The sequence below is a fragment of the Ptychodera flava genome, chromosome 9, assembly GCF_041260155.1.
Source record: "Ptychodera flava strain L36383 chromosome 9, AS_Pfla_20210202, whole genome shotgun sequence".
Lineage (NCBI taxonomy): Eukaryota > Metazoa > Hemichordata > Enteropneusta > Ptychoderidae > Ptychodera > Ptychodera flava.
In genome coordinates, this window is record NC_091936.1 from 13,295,734 (window position 1) to 13,314,738 (window position 19,005).

The 19,005-nt window shown below is 37.6% G+C and overlaps 1 protein-coding gene across 1 annotated transcript; it reads right to left on the minus strand.

Moving 5' to 3' along the window:
• Positions 1 to 18,877, minus strand: LOC139140039 (deubiquitinating protein VCPIP1-like). Its single transcript, XM_070709032.1, is given in 16 exon segments — positions 1 to 3,279; positions 3,780 to 3,967; positions 5,309 to 5,497; positions 5,984 to 6,200; positions 6,790 to 6,868; positions 6,870 to 7,099; positions 7,556 to 7,786; positions 8,402 to 8,591; positions 9,117 to 9,260; positions 9,944 to 10,031; positions 10,341 to 10,550; positions 10,942 to 11,053; positions 12,557 to 12,687; positions 13,340 to 13,468; positions 16,742 to 17,612; positions 18,688 to 18,877. Coding segments are annotated over 15 exon segments (3,945 nt in total). The 5' UTR covers positions 17,601 to 17,612; positions 18,688 to 18,877; the 3' UTR covers positions 1 to 2,331.
• Positions 18,878 to 19,005: the final 128 nt, after the last annotated feature.

Consider the following 19,005-nt stretch of genomic DNA (forward strand, 5'->3'; position numbering starts at 1 on the left):
AAAGCTTTGCTTTATTGGTATCACCTACAACACTTATACAACACCATCAATATCATGATACATGAATGATCAACTGACTGACTTGATTTCAACCGAGGATTCTTTAACTTGATTCACAGTTACGTCAGTGTTTCAAATCTGACATACAGCTCAACTCATGTGAAACTAGACACTGATATGTGGTATTGTGTGAAATTAGCATACTCTGGCTTTCGTCAGCTAGGACATGGTGCTCCAAATAAATTTCATGTTTGTTTCATGTGTGAAAATCAGTGTACACCAACTCCTAGAATAGAGAGAGTCATTCTTCACATGGCTAGGAAAATCATGATCTGTTTTTCAAAAGTTAATTGAACATTACAAACAAACCAGCAACTTAGAAACATGATCTTGACAGGGCACTGTAGGGCAATGCTACTTGACAGCCATGCATCTGGTATCAAGTACAGAGTAGTACCAGACTTACTTTCTATAACAGGTCTATCTAGATTTCAAGACAATGATATGCATGAAAGTCACTACAGTGTTCACAGTGGACCTCTGATCAAACCTGGCAAAATATTTCACAGGACATGCAAAACAGGATCCATAATTATGTAGCATTGTACATACGTTACCATGCATAAACCATGTACACAGTTCTGTAGAACAGAATATTACACTCACTACACAAATGTTTTCAATATTAAGAGTCTTGCTTTTCTTTGGCTCGCACCATTGCAGTGATACATATTTGGCAATTCTCTCTCCTGAAGCAAGAAAACAACTTTTAAGGCATGGAATAGTAGGTAGAGTTCATTCTGCAGGATAAAAGCATGAGAGAGAGTTTTCTCTTTCAATATTGTGAGATGATACATATGTCTGCCAAGAGTTTTGATGTTAGCATAAGAAGATACCCTACCAAAATATTAACCAAGCTAATGTTGATGTATGATATAAAGAGGGCTTAATATAAGAAACCTCTCCACACTACATACAGAGGTTAACATTTTGGAAGGCATCCTCATCTCTTAACCATGTATTTATAATGGATATTAAGAGGTAATGTCACCGTTTCATGGGCAGTAGACTCATTAACACTTGGCACACACTGAACAATGCTACAAAGAGACAATCCTAGGGAGTCCAGTTGCTTTATGAACAATGCTACAAAGAGACAATCATAGGGAGTCCAGTTGCTTTATGAACAATGCTACAAAGAGACAATCCTAGGGAGTCAAGTTGCTTTATGAACAATGCTACAAAAAGACAATGCTAGGGGGTCCAGTTGCTTTATGAAGCTGTGGAAAGTCTCAAAAACAGAATAGGCCAAGTGTTTTTTCAGGTGTGTTACTCTATTTTTTCAATCTGTAAGCATGTACACTTGAAGTTTATGCAATAAGCCTGACTGCAGGTGTTTCCGTTAATCTTTCAGCATGTCTGGAGATGCTGACTTATCAAAAAAAAATGAAAAAAATAATTTCAGAACAGATCAACTTTGTCCCGCTAAGCTGAAGCAGGAGTTTACGTCTATCTGTCGGCCACGTCTTCACGGTTAGAAAGCTCAGGAAGAAAATGACAATGAAACCTTTGATTACAATCAGTGGCAGCAGTCAAGAGTGGGCAATTCACCATTCCACAAATCTACAACCAACAAAATTTCAACATTGACCAATGCATAGGAAAAGAGTATTCAGAAATAGGATGTAAATAGTTTCATTTTAGTTTTTGATATCTTGAAAGTGTCTGTTTCAAGGTAGCAACATCACAGAGAAAAGCCTCTAGTATGCTTAGTGATAATGAAGTTCAATTTTACTGCTAAGAAAGTGCAATCGGGATGATGTGAAGTTACCAAAGCATACATAAAACTCATTTTAACTTTCATAGACTACCTTGACATGTGGCAGGAAATGTTGAAAATTATCATCATTTCTCAAATGTTCAATCATTTCTCGATAAGTTCATGATTGGAAGAAATTGAAATAATTGCACAGAGTCGTGTAAGACTTTGTTATACAAACATGTGATAGAAAATCAAAACATCAGCAGCCTGTTTGTCAAAGTCCATCAAATCACACCATCAAGCATAACTCCCACAAAACGGACCTGTGACCTTTGAACCTATTGACCTTTGACCTGTCTTTGCCCCAATAGGAGACCACTTGTCACCGAAGTACAAAGAATTACAATAGTTTGATTTGTCATGGTGTTACTCATGATTTTCAGTAAAAAAAGGGTAAAATTCATTGATGATTTCAATGCCTTGGGTTACACTTTCACTTTAATTGAGGGTAGGGGCTAGATAATACTTTGGACACTGCATAGCGAAAAAAAGGCTGAAAATAGAGAGGATCAACTGTCATCCATCTTTTCTGACTCTAATTTGCAGTCTTTTGTTTTGTCTGTCTCCTTGATGTCCTCCGTGGACTCCCTAGTCAGTATCGTGTATCCAGGACCAACTTTCTTGGCAACAAGATTTCCTTCTGTTTTATCAGATTCACATGATTCGTTCACCACATCCGTAGTGACAGTGAATGGCTGAGTGTCTGTCCTCACCAGAGCTGGGGCATCAGATTCTGACATATCGCAAGCTGCGGCTGCTGTGTGTAAAGACGAGGAGACCTCAGTGTCATTTTCCATGGCAGAAGACGTTGCTAATAAGTTGGGACCAGAACTGTCAGTCAGCATTGGTGAAATTGGAGTGGTTGGTTCAATGTCCATCATATCTTCTGTTTCTGCTTTGTCACCAAGGTCATTCTGATCTATTTCTTCCACTTTGACATCAGTTTCAAGTCTATTACCATTGTCATCCTCAAGGGGGTCAGTTTCAATTTGCTGTTTTTCACTGTCACTCATTTCAACACTTTCTGATTTCACAGGTTCCTTGTCTCCACCCTGTGCACCAAGCTCCAGTCCATTACCACCCATTGTTTCATCGGATGGTGCACTTCCTATCGCACTGCCACTGCTTTGAGTCACACTTGCATCCGTTCCATGTGTGGCCCCGACAGTATTCCCCGACAAAGTGTGCGCCTGTCCCGTGAATGCCACTCGGCTTGATTTTTCCCGGCTCATTCCTGGATTGATCACTCCGCTGGCGCCTGCTGCTAACCTTCTGGAAGAGCTTTCAACAGGCTGTTGAGCGGTGTTTCCATCATCACCACCAACAACAGCACTGATCTTCTCACTGGCCAGTTTAGACAGATTGGCTGGATCATCAACGCCAGGGGCGATAGCAAAGTGACCAAGTGGTTCAAGACACAGTTCTATTCTCTCAGCTGAGGCATTGTATCGAAATGTCTGATTAGAGATAGAAAAAATAAAACCTTAAAGTAAATCACCTATTACAATTAAAGGGATTACTAACTTTGAAGCAGCTTGTCACGATATTTTAAGTTCTCACACTTTACCTACATAAATGTCAAAATTCAACATTCATGGATTCAAAATGTATCTTCTGGTTCACATAATATCACACACAAAGATGCACAATTTTTATCGTTGTCAATTATCTTTACAGATGTTTTTCCCTTTTTCAGAATTTCATAAAATCAGTGGTAAAAATGTTTGTCTTATTCAGAGATCATAAGAATAAATTTGTTTCTCCTCCGAAATCATATGGTGTCAGTTGCATATCTGTATGTAGGTGACATTTTTAAGACTTCTGACACCATTTTTTTTGAAATGTGTGTCAAACAAAATTCTGAAACCATACATAATTTGGTAATGTGTGTCAAATGGAATTCTGATGCCATGATCTTATTAAGTAATAAAGGTCAACAAAATTCTTATACCATTACCTTATTTGGTAATGTAGGTAGGGTGAAATGTTTGTTATCAGCCAATCCAAGGTCTCTCTCCACTTGTCTGTAGAATAGTCCACTTTTGGTAAACAAGTGAGGCATCTTTTGAACATATCCCCATAGGTCAGTCCCAGTCAATGTTGCCATCAACGCCATTGATGAAATTTGAAGGTCTAAATCAGCACCTACCAGGAGAAGACAAAATGTAAAATATGCTGAAACAATTACTCTATCTGGTATTATCATATAACCATACCCATAATGTTCTATCTTTGGTGATGTTTACTGTAAATTATCAGCCATAATATTTTTCATTATCCATCAAGATATGCATGTTAAACATCACAATTTTTCCGATGTTCCCAAAAAACCTTCGCAACTTGCGAGTAAACAAAGTTCACAAATAAATGGCCACCACTCTCCATCTACACTACAATGTTGCCAACATCAAAAGGAGAAGGACTTTGCTGGCCAAGGATACAGGATTCCATGTTGAATCTTGTAATGTTTAATCCTAAAGAAGTTATTTTAAAGGTTGCAATGCAGCCCCCCTACTGGCATAAAGGTAGTGTGCATGTGGTATGACAGTGTGACATAGCCTGTGTGACATCTGTTGACATGGCCACACAGTGTGAACAAACAAAATGGCCACCTCTCCGCTCAGTATGATGATCCAGAGAGTTGTGAAGCAGAGTAGAGTTTTGTATGGATAACTATGGTAACATCATATTTGACCATAAATAGTGCTTCCTATGGGACTTCTTTTGGGTCCTGTAATCTTTACTTATAATGTGTTCATTGAGGTGGGAGAATTGATGCACATGGTGTACATTTCAACGGAAACATCCTATAGTTTATGAATGGAGCCTGTTCTCATAAATATTACCATATTATGCGCATAGTGCAGTTAAAGTAGAGCTAAACAATTCAGGTTTCCATATCATTTGAAAAGTTCAGGGCATGGGTATATCTGATACTCTATATCACCTGCTACTTGATGTCGTATTTGTGTCATGTGTGCTGCATCAGAAACAAGATGAAGACGCAGTGTCTGACATCCAACAAACGACACCTTTTCTATTCACTGATTATGCATGAAACATGTCATATTCCTCTACTCTTTTGAAGACATGTATCTGTTTCTCAAAAGGACTCTTCCTGTATCACATTTACCATTAAAATTTTAATTTGAAAGCAAAATTCACATGGAAAGTTAACTGACAAGATGTAAGAGTAAAGCATTTGAAAATTAGAAAATAATCAAAGGGAAAAACTTGAGATGTAACGTATACGCGTTCGTGGATCTTTACACTGAATGTAGATGCTTAGATGTATTGATCACAATTTAATACAGACACTGTTATAGACAAAATCCCTTGTTAGAAATATGACTGCTCTCCTCATCGCTTTACAGATAAAAGTGAGAAATGACCTGGACCTATGATAATGCAAACCCTTAAAAACTTATTTTAACTTTCTGGAAACTGACAGTCAGGACCCACTCACTGCCTTCCTTCTTAAGTTACCTTGTTCCTGTGCAAGATTTTCCATGCCAACGTTACCTTGTTCCTGTGCAAGATTTTCCATGCCTTGCATGAGCTCACTGCTTGTTGAGCTGAGATCCTGGTGAGCTGTGCTAGTCTCACCACTCCATGCCTGTCTGCCTTGTCTTGACGGGTCATAACTCTCTTCCTGCTGGGTGTCCATGGGTTGTTCTGATATGAAAAACCGATAAAATTTTTTTTTTTCTGTCAGAACTTGAAGGTGTAGTCAGAAGTCAAATGTTTTAAATGTGTTCTCACCTTTTTTTTTTACAATGTGAAAATGAAATCAACTACTAGTAAGTTTTCTTTTTAAGAAATGTTGTACCTTTATTGTCAGAAAATGGAAAATAGCTCAGGTTTGAAGATTATGAAAGTGTGCACATCGTCAGAAGATATCATATTTATAATTGCTTACATGTTCTTAGAACACCATATTACTGCTGATGTGCAGCTGCTCAGTAGATTTTAACCATTTACAGCAACTTAAGGAGTCTGAATCTAGGGCTATTGTGCAGCTGATTGGCTGTTTGGAAACCCCTCAATAACAACGAATTTCAGCCAACCAATTGACTACAAGCTTCAAAAATACTCTGTACATTAGCTCTCAAATTACTCCAATGAGAAAGTACCATACATAGATTGTAATTGAATGACTACCTTTGGGTTCATTTGGATCAGGCAGTATTTCAATCATGACCTTGTCTCCGTGCTGCAGTGGTACCGGCTCATCATCTTTGCCTTCTTCCGGGGCTTTCAAGTCTCTGGGAGGAAATCCATACTTCAGTTTCTGTCTCTCTGCTGGCACCAGTAGTTCTTGCTCTATCTTCATCTGTAGCTCCTTGTAAGTGATGGCTGTCTCTAGGGACATCATCAACTGTAGGAGACAGGAATTACAATACTCATTGTACATGGGAGACAGAATTACAATACTCATTGTACATGGGGACAGAGGCTAAAAGTCTCTGTAAGAGTGTCAGATAGCAATAGCAATACACGTATACCTGCTTGAATTCATCATTATGTGTGCTGAAAAGGACCTAATGATGAGTCTATATTGACTTATCTGAAAGGGGCAAATATTTAGTGGCTATTGATTTTATGTCTCTGCCTCTTTGAACTATGACCTCCAGGGTAACTGATGACATCATACAGGGATTTAATCTTGAACTTGACGAGGGTTAACAAGGATAATCTGTATTTCCAATCAGGTATATCACAAAGTAAGTCTCCCCTTCCTCCCTACAGCTTTGTGTCAACTCTGGATCTGATAAAGACCAGATCAATCTCAGAAATTGTACATGTACACCAAATTTACAGAATTAACCCTCTGAAGTGAACATTCATGTATAAGCACTCACCAGAGATCTTACTTATTAACACAATACAAAAAACATTTGGTTTACTAGTATATTTGACACTAGTAACATCTTAACACTATTCAAATGCACATTGCTTTATTCTACCTGTCTTCCATCTGAAGTGGAAAGCCTGATTTTCTTTCCGCTTGGCCTCTGAGGCTGAGCTGTCGTCTTGCACTTTCTTGGCGGTTTCAGCACCTCCGGCAGTTCCTTTCTTACTGTCAGCATGCTTTGGAGACAGAGGATCTTTCTTTGATTCCTGATCTTGTTTTTTCTTCCAATCTTCTCTCTGTTTTCTCTTCTCTTCCTCCAGTGTTGCCCTTCTCTGTTGTAACGCTGCGTGTGATTCCACGCGTTCTTTGATTTCTTTTTCTTTCTCACTCAGAGTCAGTTCTTCCTTGTGGAAAGTCTTACTCTAACAAAATGACAAAGGTGAAAACAACAAAATGACAAAATGACAAAGGTGAAAACAACACAATAGACTTTCTACCTCTCCTGCTAGAAAATGCCTCTTTGTACCAAGAGAATTTAGTATGAGTCCAGTGAAATCAAAATCATCAGATACGTGAAAGGAAAAACTGAAAAGTTTCAATGTGTTCACACTTGAGCCCTTAATCCAGGGTTCAAGGACTTTCCAGAACTTTCCTGGAGGCTTTCAAATTCAAAGACTTTCAAGGAGCGTAAAGACCCTGTTCATTGAAACATATTACAAATTGGCAGCAAATTATTTGTCTGAAATGTCTCTGTTTGCTGATGCTGTTTCTAAAACGCTTTCCACTCTGATGTTTACAACTTGAATATCTGAATTTAATCAATTAGAACAGAACAAACCTACCAGAAAGACAGTGAAACAAAATATGAGTTGCAATACCTTGAGACCAGTAAGAATCATCTTAGTTGGAGACTGCTCCATGGGGCTTCTAGGACTTGTTGGACCAGGTGAGGCCAATGATCTTCTTGGACTTGTTGGACCAGACGAGGAGTCAGATCTCCTTGGACTAGTTGGGCCTCTGGATGCCCCAGCTTCAGGGGTGAAAGGTCTCTCTGGTGCCTGCATTCCAGCCAAGGTGATGGGTTTGTAATCCTCTTCCTTTCTGGCAGTCTGTCGGCACAAAAAGCAAAATTGTGATTTTTATATTACCACATACAGTACCATGAAACTGAAAGACTCAAAATTTTGCTCAAACTTTCTGTGAGGAAACTTTAAACCATTCCTTTTCAAAATCGTGAATAAAAATTTTGGGTCACCATGCCAAATTTTGTACTGGAGAAACAAATTATCCTACATTTACCAACACTTGAAATTCAAAATGGCTGCCATTCTTGTGTTAACTCTTTGGAAAAAAATTAAATGTTTGATTTTTGCAAAAATATGCTGGTGAACACTTTATTTACTCCAATAGCTTTAAAGTGAGTCCCCATAAATGGTAGATCAAAAGAGTACTGCAAAGTATGACAGTCCAAATATCCATCCTTGAGAACAAAATGTATAAGTATTAAACTACGAGTCAGATAGGAAGAAACACTTAACAGGATATGCAAGTCTTTTGTGGAATTGTTCAACATTCATTAACTCTGCACAGGTTGCACCTGGAAATCATAAGACACTGTCACTGTCAGGCTTCTAGAGCACACACTGAATCCCATTATGAATATGTCTAATACATGTGCATGGGTTTACTGACAAACCTCTCAACAAAGAAGAAAGATAGCTTACCATCTTGAGAATAGAATCAGCCACACTGTGTACCAGTCTCTCACTGCCAAACTCCCCAGGGAAATGTTTCTGTACCATGTTGGATGCAATCTCAAAGGCATTGCTGTTCATGCTGGGATCTGACTCGTACTGAAACCAGTAACAAGTCTCCTTGACTGTCCTGCCACTCCATGATAACTCCACTGGTAGACTGGAAATACACATATAATATATACGATGTCTTTTATCAGTCATTCAATTTACAAGTTGCCACTTGTGCAGTGTGACGACACTGTTGCAAACAACCACTGTTTACTAACAGTTATGTTGATTACATGTCCATACAATGAATTTCCATGCTTCTAAAAGTTTTTAATATTCAACACTTGTAAACCATTTACATTTTTAAACAGAAATTTTTTTCTCCGATTATAACCATGCATTTGCAATCACTAGTACATCAACTGTAGTTGCCATACTGGCTTGAAATTTCTCGACGGAAAGTTATGCAATGTTGAAATAACTCAAAAATTCTCTTCTCCCACTTCTAGTAATTCCCATGTTATGCTATGAACCATTTATTTTACCTACATTCTGAACTTACAGGTAACGAACTTTTAAACTCTGTTAATAATAATGCAGCTGAAAGCAAGGAACATCTTCCAAGGTATAATGTGTTGTTTGGACATACAACATCACATTGTTCCATCACACGGCAAAGTTTGATGTGACTTACCTCTCTGGTAGGTTATCATACTCTTTACCATCCCAGTAATGTTTAAATCCACAGTTACATCTGGTGTCTGGAGCCGGTGTTTTTGTCCTGTCACCATTGATGTACACAACAGATCCATCACCTTTCACCACACGCACTGAATTACTGTCAGAGTATAAGTATCATACACTTTCAAATTAAAATTATCGATAAAACAGAGACAAGGTTCCCTTCAGATCTTGCTTGAATTTGATCATTTTTATTTCTTTACTTTATAATTCAAAACGACACTCACTGAAAATAACCAAAGACTGAAGAATTTTCGCCATTTAAGATACTAGTAATGCAATGACAAACACCAATGAATGACAAAATTTCATTTACAAATGTGTACGATAAACTTCCGCCCAAAAAGACTCCAAGTTATGGGAAAAGGTAACTGCCATATTATTCTTATACTTATGAAAATCAAACCATTGCAGCCTTATATTAAAAGACTGTCAAAGTGTTTCTTTTAGTTACATCTAGCTCCTCTATTTTCTAAATAAATATATTCATTTATGCAAATTTATTCAAGACACTGTTCAAGTATGTAAATAGTAGTGAGATGCTATCAATGTAGCACATGTAATGGCTGAAGATTGTGCACTATGTGAGACGTAAAGACTAGAAAGTTGCCTATGGCAGAGAAAACTGCTATGTGCTAGACAACCACAGCAGTGCCTAACATCACAAAGATGAGAATACAACAAACAAATCAAAGTAAATAGTCAAATCACCTCATCCTGCACAAGTTCTTCGACTTCATCTGTTAAGTATGACTAACAAATATGTGACATTGAACTCACCCTTGACACCATGTACACTGAGAAAATCCACTACTCTTCATGTCTGGTACCAGTTCATCCTTTACTGGATCGTATGAGCATATCAAACCTACAAAAACACACATTGCCATTACAAAATGTTTTCATTACAAAGGCAAAACAGCTCTGATGAGACATGGAACAAGCAGGTAATTTGTTTCTCTGGTACTAAACTTTGTACAATGACTCCTGATTTTTATTCTATATGTTGCTGAGAGAAGGGTTGAAAGTTTCATTGAGGAAAGTTTGAGAAAAAGTTTAAGTCTTTCACTTCTGAGGCGCATAATACCTTAACAGAGTTTTCCAACTCTTAGGATAATTGCACTATCAATCAATCAAACTTTAAAACTATTTCAACTTTTTCACAACAGATGCTCACCGTGTACAGGGAATGAGTATTTTTTGTTGTGCTGCAGTTTCCCATGTGTGTTCTCAGCCAAGTTGTACAGCATACCGCCTCTGCCAAACCAATCCGGGGAGATGTTAAACTCACTGATGGCATCACAGGTCAGACATCGATACAATCTCCCATCATTCACTGCTTTCTGAGCCGCTTCTATCACTTCTTCTGGAAGCACTCCAACAATTCCTGAATTTTAACAAATTATATCAATTGAATGCTCAAATAAATAAGTAAACTAAGTGATGAAGAGGTCACTGCAACAACAACAATTGACATTTCAGTTGATGATGGTAATACAAGCATATTATTTGACAAGAATTGTTATCTTCAATTACAGTTGTTTCCTTGGAACAACTAGCATACAGAAAAGAGGAATGTATTTATATTTTTTCAATATTTTTTCAATTAAAATGTAACACAGACTTCAGGTATATAAGTACAAATCAGTCAATAATGCCGTAACGATTAACTTAAAAGTAAACTTGTAAATTTACGTTTGATAATAATTCCACCTGAGTATTGTTTGTTTTCGTTTACTGTTTGCTACCTGTGTTTGTTTGTTTTTTTTTCAGCTTACCAGATCTTTTGTAGACATATTGATGCATATCAGCCACCAATGCAGGATGTACCTCATGCTTCTCCACAAACACTTCCTCCATAGCATTGGCCAGTCTCTGTATGTATTTATCCTACAGAAAGACCAAGAAATCACTGAACACTTGCTGTGTCTGTATTCTGCCATCACATGCAATAATGACTCATACTTATCTACTTTGATAGCTTATATAATGCTACATACACCTTAGGGACAGATATTTACAATTCTTCTTTGGTAATTTTCAAGCTTATCGTGTAATTAAGTTTTCACTGGCAATATTTTTGTGAAAATCGAAAATTTATTTTGCCCAATAAAGATAACACAGGGATGGTTGCCATTTTAAATTTCAAGTGTCGGTAAATACCGGATAATTTGTTTCTCTGTTACCACATTTTGCATAGTGACCCCTGAGTTTTATTATTTAATGCTTTCTTACAGAAAATGTGAACAAAAGTTTAATTCTTCCTGTTTGGAGGTGCAAACTATCGTATTATTTCTTGTTGCTTTTCCAGTTACCTACCAATATTTGGCAAAAGTAAAAACAATTGGTAAGAGGCAGCATTTTGTACAATCATGAGCTAATGTACAGTGTCTCGGAAGATTTTAGCTAATTGGTTGGCTAAAACTCATTGTTCTTATTGAATCGTTTCTGTACAGCCAATCAGGTTGAGAATAACCCTAGATTCAGACTCCGTAAGTTGCTCTAAACAATAACAATCTACTGATAAGATATAACCTTCCAAGACACTGCACCTTGCCTGTTTAAAACCTATAATTAAAAACCTACGGGGCTCCTCGGAATAGCAAGAGCTTCAGTACTTGGCTGGAAGGAGTCGGAAAAACTCTCTCAATATGCAAATGTTTGAGTTCACTAACCCCTTTGCTCATGATTTACTTGTCATCAGACCTAAAATTTTCATAGATTACTTCTGGTTCATGGAACAAACACAAAATCACATGGAAAGCCTATAGAGATTCATGTATTTCTTTTTCACGGCTGCAAAAGTTATGTGTCACAGTTGGATGTACCAGGTGGTTTGGAGGATTCCAATCTCACAGGAGAGATCACAGAGATATGCACTCTTAGCTAAAAGGCCCATAAGCTGTATCTTTTTTCATTTTATTAGATGCAGTGGTTTGAAATCAAATACATCTCTTGTAAAAATACTTGCCAAAGGGTGAACACACATTTTCAAACATTAGCAATAAACGTACGACATTAGATTTTAACATCTGGCCATCCCAAATATACACACAAGCACCTAAATTTATTCAAACAAATCCATCACCAAGGATTGAAACTGACATTTTTAAAGACAAAATGGCTTAATTACAGGAATCCAAAACATCTCTCCCAAGATTGAGTGGCATTTATTGGTAAGTAAAATGCAAAAATATGCAGCTAGTGCGGCTTCTATGCAGAATTTATCCGATAAACTATCACATGGTTTGCCATTTTTTCTCTTTTTAATATGGAGGCATGTCATGAATACAATGAATCACAACAGGGAAGCAACTGGGAAACTGGGAAGAAATTCACACCACACAGGCTCAACATAGGGCAATGACACATTCTGTTTTGTTGTTCACCTACCCCAAGGGTTCTGTCACCACCAATGGTACACACATCATCTAAATCAAACTCAACATATTGGTTTATATGCTCAGGAGGCATACCCCATGCCTTTGCTAACATCCATCTAGGTATTCTTGGCAATGGAGCACCTAGCAAATACAGAAGAAACGGAAATAAATTTTAACACCAACCTGCCGGGGGAGGGGGAATTTTATGTTTATTTTAGTATCACACAGGTATTTATACGTCAATAAATATCATCAAATGCATGTAGGAATTTCAAAGAGAAGCTGCCCTCCCATTTTCTTGAATGTCAAGGTCTCTAATACACCATTTACCATACTGCATGATAACTTTATAACATCTTGCATTGCTGAGGTTCACAACTTCACACTTGTCCCACAACACAGCACAAACATTCCTTTGCCTAAGGAGAAGGTTACTGCATAAAAAAATATGCATGTATGTTCCACTTAACTTCATATAACACTTGAATGCAGAACTTGATTTGTTTCATATGGTTGTTATTTGACTGATATATTTCAAATCATGATCCAGATCATCTTTACGCAGTTTGTATAAAATCCTTCTAACAATGTAAATACAAAGGGAAAGAGTTTCTTCAACTGAAATACACACTTATTATCAGTCGCTGAGCAATAAAATATTCACATTAGGGCGAAGACATTGTGTGTATACCAGTACACAATCTTTAAAATCACACTCATGTATAAGAGTGTACAGAAAATTTTTTGCTTTTTTCCCCCTTCCTTTTTCAATACAAACCACTCAGATACATACCTTTGACCCCTACTAATGGAATATAATGGTTTCTTCCAGGACTGCTCCAAGCTATACAGATTGGTTTATTCAGTTTTCCATCTTTACCTCTGCACTTCTCCACCGGTATAAGAGCTGGCAGAAACACACCTGGCATCGGACAAACAAATAGTGAAGATATTCTCCATGAAATTTTAATTTTTCATTTGTCATCCAATCTTCATTCTCTGATCATGGTTTCACCCTCTAGTACAATCTCTTCTGACATATTGAACATACACCTGTGTGTGCTAGTTACATGTACTTACACAGGGTTGCTGCAGGGCTACTCATAAAGTATAGATGATACACTTTGCACAGTGTATCAGTTCTTTGAACAGCAAAGAAGATACAACTGTGACTATATTTGTTTGTGTGATCTATATCATGCACCAGCATGCATAATGTCCAATCAACTTTGGAAAAGATTACAATCAATGTATATCATAAATAACTGTATGGAAAACGTGGGTCAGCTACTCATAGGAGTCAGCAACTTGGTGTACTTTGTTTAGGGGCACGTGGTGTTTGAATTTTCTATCTTGCATTTGTCAAGATTCTGGCATGAGTGCCTGAGCACTACTAGTGCCACAATCCCTGTTCAAAAACTAGTTTCGTAAACAACTAACAGCATGCAATCTGTCCTCATGAAATCCTAGTATTTTAGTTAGAAAATGCCAAAAGTCAGAACACGAAATGGCATCAGATGAAAGACAAATTGTTCTATTGGATCAAGTAACCTGATTGACATGGACCATGTCTCATGTGACATACCCTATACACACAGTCTGACTGACACCATGAAAATAATTGTACATCAATAATGTAGACGTCACAAGACATGCACATGTGCCTTAGTGTCCTGACCCTTTGACCAAGAATTCAAACCTAGATATATAAACATTTCACACTTTCAAATTTAGACAATAACTTTCCGCTGGCGATGTATATTTGATGACTTAAAATGCACTAGACAGAGTGACCTACTTTTTTCACAATTGTAAACTTATCAACTGTAGTATACGTGAATTTCAACATGGACAAAAGATTTACAGACAGCAACAACAGTTAAAACAGAATATTTTTTCAGTAATTGCTGGCTACTTTAACCTCTTGATTACCAGAAAGTGGTAAAATTGCTATGCCAAACAGACCTTGAATATGTGCAGGATCTTGATGGAACTTTCCTACGCTAAATGTATATAGAAATTGATCATGACACTGACAGTTTTTGACATTCAAGGTACTGTAGCCAAGGGGTTAAAGTCCATGTGCCACATAACCTATATCCTTCTAAATGTCTTGAGTAATATCATCAACTTGTGTGCATTTCTGTCTTCTAGTTTCAACTGCTTATCAAAGTAGATTATAGAACACTACAAGGAGTTTTTGCCAAGCTACAGTTTGAGACTGGTCTTGCTTGAAGAATGTTGTCAAGATAGTTTGCTGCTACTTGCCAAACTGTGATTGATTGATTCATTTTGTTTACTCTTATACTTTGATCTGTCTTAGCCTGGCCAGCCCAAAAACAATTTAAACAGTGCAACTTTCTGGTTTATGTCACTCTGTATGAAGAGACTCAAATATTTTGGGTATAAACTCAATTCTGGTAAATATAGGGGTGAGTGACTGTCGTGACCAAAAGCCCTTTTTAGAATCTCATTTACTTTGAGGGTCATGTTATCAAATCATTTATCAAGTAATAGCGTATTCTTGTACCCTATTATTTTATGCTTTATCATAGCATTGCACCACAGATCTGAAGATTGTTAGGGTAGACGCATCAAAAGAATCCTCTTCATATTTTTCGACCATGAAATACACTGCTGAAATGAGATTGTAGCTGTCTTGTCCTGTGAAGGTTTCCAGTAATTTTAAAACCATCCTCTGAGATTTTTTGCTGCCTAAACTCCTCACACATTAAATTTTGATCTACTTAAAGAAATGAGTTATTTTAGGGTGATTGACTCTATACAATCTTGAATGCTTAACAATAACACCATCTTACTAGTTAATGTTGACATGAAATACTGCAAACACCAGAGACTGAAGATTCTATTTATTGCTTCTTATGGCTCAGTCCAATTTATCAGAAGATATTAAGAAAGCATTGCAGTATTCCACCACAATTGCTGTCAACACCATACATGCAATCCACCCAATTATTCCCAGAGTTTGAGTTTTGTTACTAGGTGTGTCATATCGGAGAAAATACTGGTAATCTAACAGGGGCATGTTGCAGAGAGACCATAGCGTAGTTCAAAATAAATATTTTGCATTAAACTGCAGGTGTAGGATTCTCTTCCATCAGTTTGCTTTGGACACAAATCATGCAGTCTACAGATGGAGACATTAATTCAAGATTGCATTCAGTGAAAACGTTTCCAGTGAAAGAATGTTATGTGCACTGTGATGGGAAAACTGTCATGGGGCTACTCTGAAGGGTTTAGTTTCATTCTGGTCCTCTTAACTTTGTAATTTTCACTAACTCTTCAAGACACAGTAAAGTACTTGTTATAAATTGTTATAATGTACAAGTATAGATAGTAGTGTTTGGTGACAGTGCTGCTTCCTGAAGACATTCAGCAACAGTGACAATGACTGGTTTCCAAATCAAACGTCAAATATTCTACTCATATAGTGTTAATTTTTACTGAAGCATCATTGAATGCAGGGAGTATGAATTTTATTCCAGCTCTTTAAGGTTCTATGTTGATGTCATTGTATCTAGTCTGTTTTCGTTTTTTTGTTACAAGTAATGACACTGTATCTTATCTTTTAGAGACCAAATTTAAGTTATTGGTAGATGAGGAACGTTCAATAAAATTGACCCATCTCTGCCGGTAATGACCACTGCCATTTTAGAACCCAGTCATTTTAAGCACAGTTGGCTTCTCTTCATTTTATGAACTTTCTGATCCATATAATTGAACATTAAGCACTGTTGATCATAAAATCTGATGCACTAGAAACATAATTCTTTGAAGTTTAGAGGAAGGGAGTAAGACCCAATTTGTTTTGCTTGCATCAAAATCGCGATAAGGATTTTGCTGTAACAAAAACAATTCAGACCGCGAAACCACAACAAATACGATATTTTAATTGCAACAAATGAGATTGCCAAAAGTCATGACCCTGAGTATGACCTGTCTGTTGCACAATTTTGGATTAAGTAATTTTGTTTTGAGGAGGGACGGGGTTGACACCAAACAACATGTAAGGTATTGTTCCTGGTGAGTCAGCTTTTTGCTACTAAACCACGTTTGGGCCATTGAAAACAATTTTTACAGGCCACAACTGAAAGGTTCCAATATCATAGTTGACATGATATGATGATGAGTGCTGTCGGAGAATCACTGATATGTTACAGGGGACCCCACAAACCTGAATAATCAGCCAAACTTGAAAGTCCACTGAGGGAGTCCAGCAGAATGATTGGGCGGTGCAAGACGTTGGCCAAACCAAAGATATGGATGTTGCGCAGTCCCAAAGCTTCCCCATCGCTAGGGATGAATTCTGGGTCACATTCATCAATAATTGTGCTCCACTCATCTGTATCGATGAAGTCACTGAACAAAGCCTGGTACCTGTCCAGGTAATTTTGGAAGTGCCTATGTAAATTAACTCTCAAGGCATGCCAGAACAACTCTCGCCCAACCAGGGCTCTGGACACTGCATGAACAAGGCAATGTCCATCGCCATCAGCATGTAAAGGTATGAGCAGTTCTTCACTGTAGTTATTTATCCGGTGTATTGTTTCAATTGTATCCTGTAAGTATTTCACACTTCCTGTCTGGTCACGTCCATACCCCACGATGTTGATGTGTTCACGGTTGATCTGAAATGCTCTGTCACCGAGTATGGAGCAGTCGAAGATGTCACCTTGATTGAGACTTCTAAGAGGCTGTGCTTTGCCAGCTTTGTCCATTCCATACGTTGTCAACAAGGGACCAAGCAATTTACACTGATAGTTGGATAATCCCAAAAATCGCACTGAATCCGTCCCTTTCTTTGGTACAACGTTACCGAGCAAAACATTACGAACCATATTATGGAGGGCTATTTCCGGATCTGTAACCTGTTCAACATTTTTAATGGTAGACTTTTCATGTCTCTGACCACAGCCAGTACATTCTATGCTAGTGTCCCATGCAGGAAAAAACAGCTTTGTCTTGCATTGCTCATCAGGGCAGAATCCACTGAGTACCCTGTAAGGCTCACGGCTCTTAGATCTTGACAACATCCTGAAATTTGCCTTCAAAGAAAAAAATAAATGAAAAACCACATTACTTTTACATGTTACCGATGGAACTGAAATGTATAGAGACTATTGTTCATGACCAACCAACTTTTGTCAACCTCTGATAATGATTCTTACAGTGTATTGTGACTTCATTTTCACTTTGGGATAAGAGTCTAGAAAGTAACATAAAACAATGTCACTTGCAACATTAAAGCCGTTGGGTAAATTTAAAAGATATGTCGATTATGCTCTAAGAGCTGTGTTTGTTAAACTATCATATATACCAGTGCAGAGTTCTGTGTCTTTACTTGTACTGTCGAGTTGTATGCAATCTTTCCTGAACATTTCAGATATCACAGATTTCTTAATTGAGTGCTTGATAAATTTCTCTCACTGGCTAAGTCCGAAACAAAGTTTACTTGTACAGCCCAGTTTTCAATAGTCCTGAGTTGGCACTAGCAACATCATTGTCAGCAAACTGTGTTTTATATCATCAGGTTGGTCTAAAAACATAGGTAACACAATTCTCATGGGCCAGTACTTGGTTCTAGTACGACAACAAGACTCTACACAATATTCCACAAAATTCCACGAGAAAGTGAACATGCTTTATAAGAAGATCGAGCCATAAAGAACTCAAAATGGGCTGAACGAAGGTGAGCGTTTGTAACAAAACTTGTGGAATCCTCCTGCAGCGAAATAGTGAGCAGCATAAACGATTTACAATCATGAGAGCATCTACTTTCGTTTTTCAATGGGACTTGCAACATGTTCTCGTTTGAAGGGGAGAATGTTCTGAGAACCAGTGCTAAGAATTAACACCGTCGTAATTGATAGGTCTTATAAGGGGGCTTTTGTGCACCATTTGCGCCTGCGAGATACCAAACGTAAGACAATATGCGCAACCGAATACAGGGCATCAGAAAGTATCAGCATGGTAAATGAACATCATGAAATGTGATGTCAGCCATATTTTGCCCTATGAGTACTCATAAGATCTTATCATAATATCTCTCCGACACTGTGTTCTGATATTTGTATCGATATTGTGACAGCTTCGAACGAAGTTATTATAAGCTTAACTTACTTTGAAAGCCTTTACCTTTGTTTGCCCTGATCGAGGGCATAAAACGTTCTCAGTGAGCCAGCACTTGTATGTGTTGTCAATTCAAACACGGAAGTGCAATGTCGATGTCTGGGTCTTGTTTACAATGGTTAGCATGTATTACGTGTTTTGATTGGTCGCTCAAAAATTACATATGCCATATTAACATATGTGATGTATGCTAAATCAAGCTATTAACAGAGGATTGAAAAGGTACTATTATATTTTCCTCGAGGAAATATCTACTACGCAGTGAAATTTCTTCTTTATCACGTTCGAACATAGCACCTTGTGGCGCAC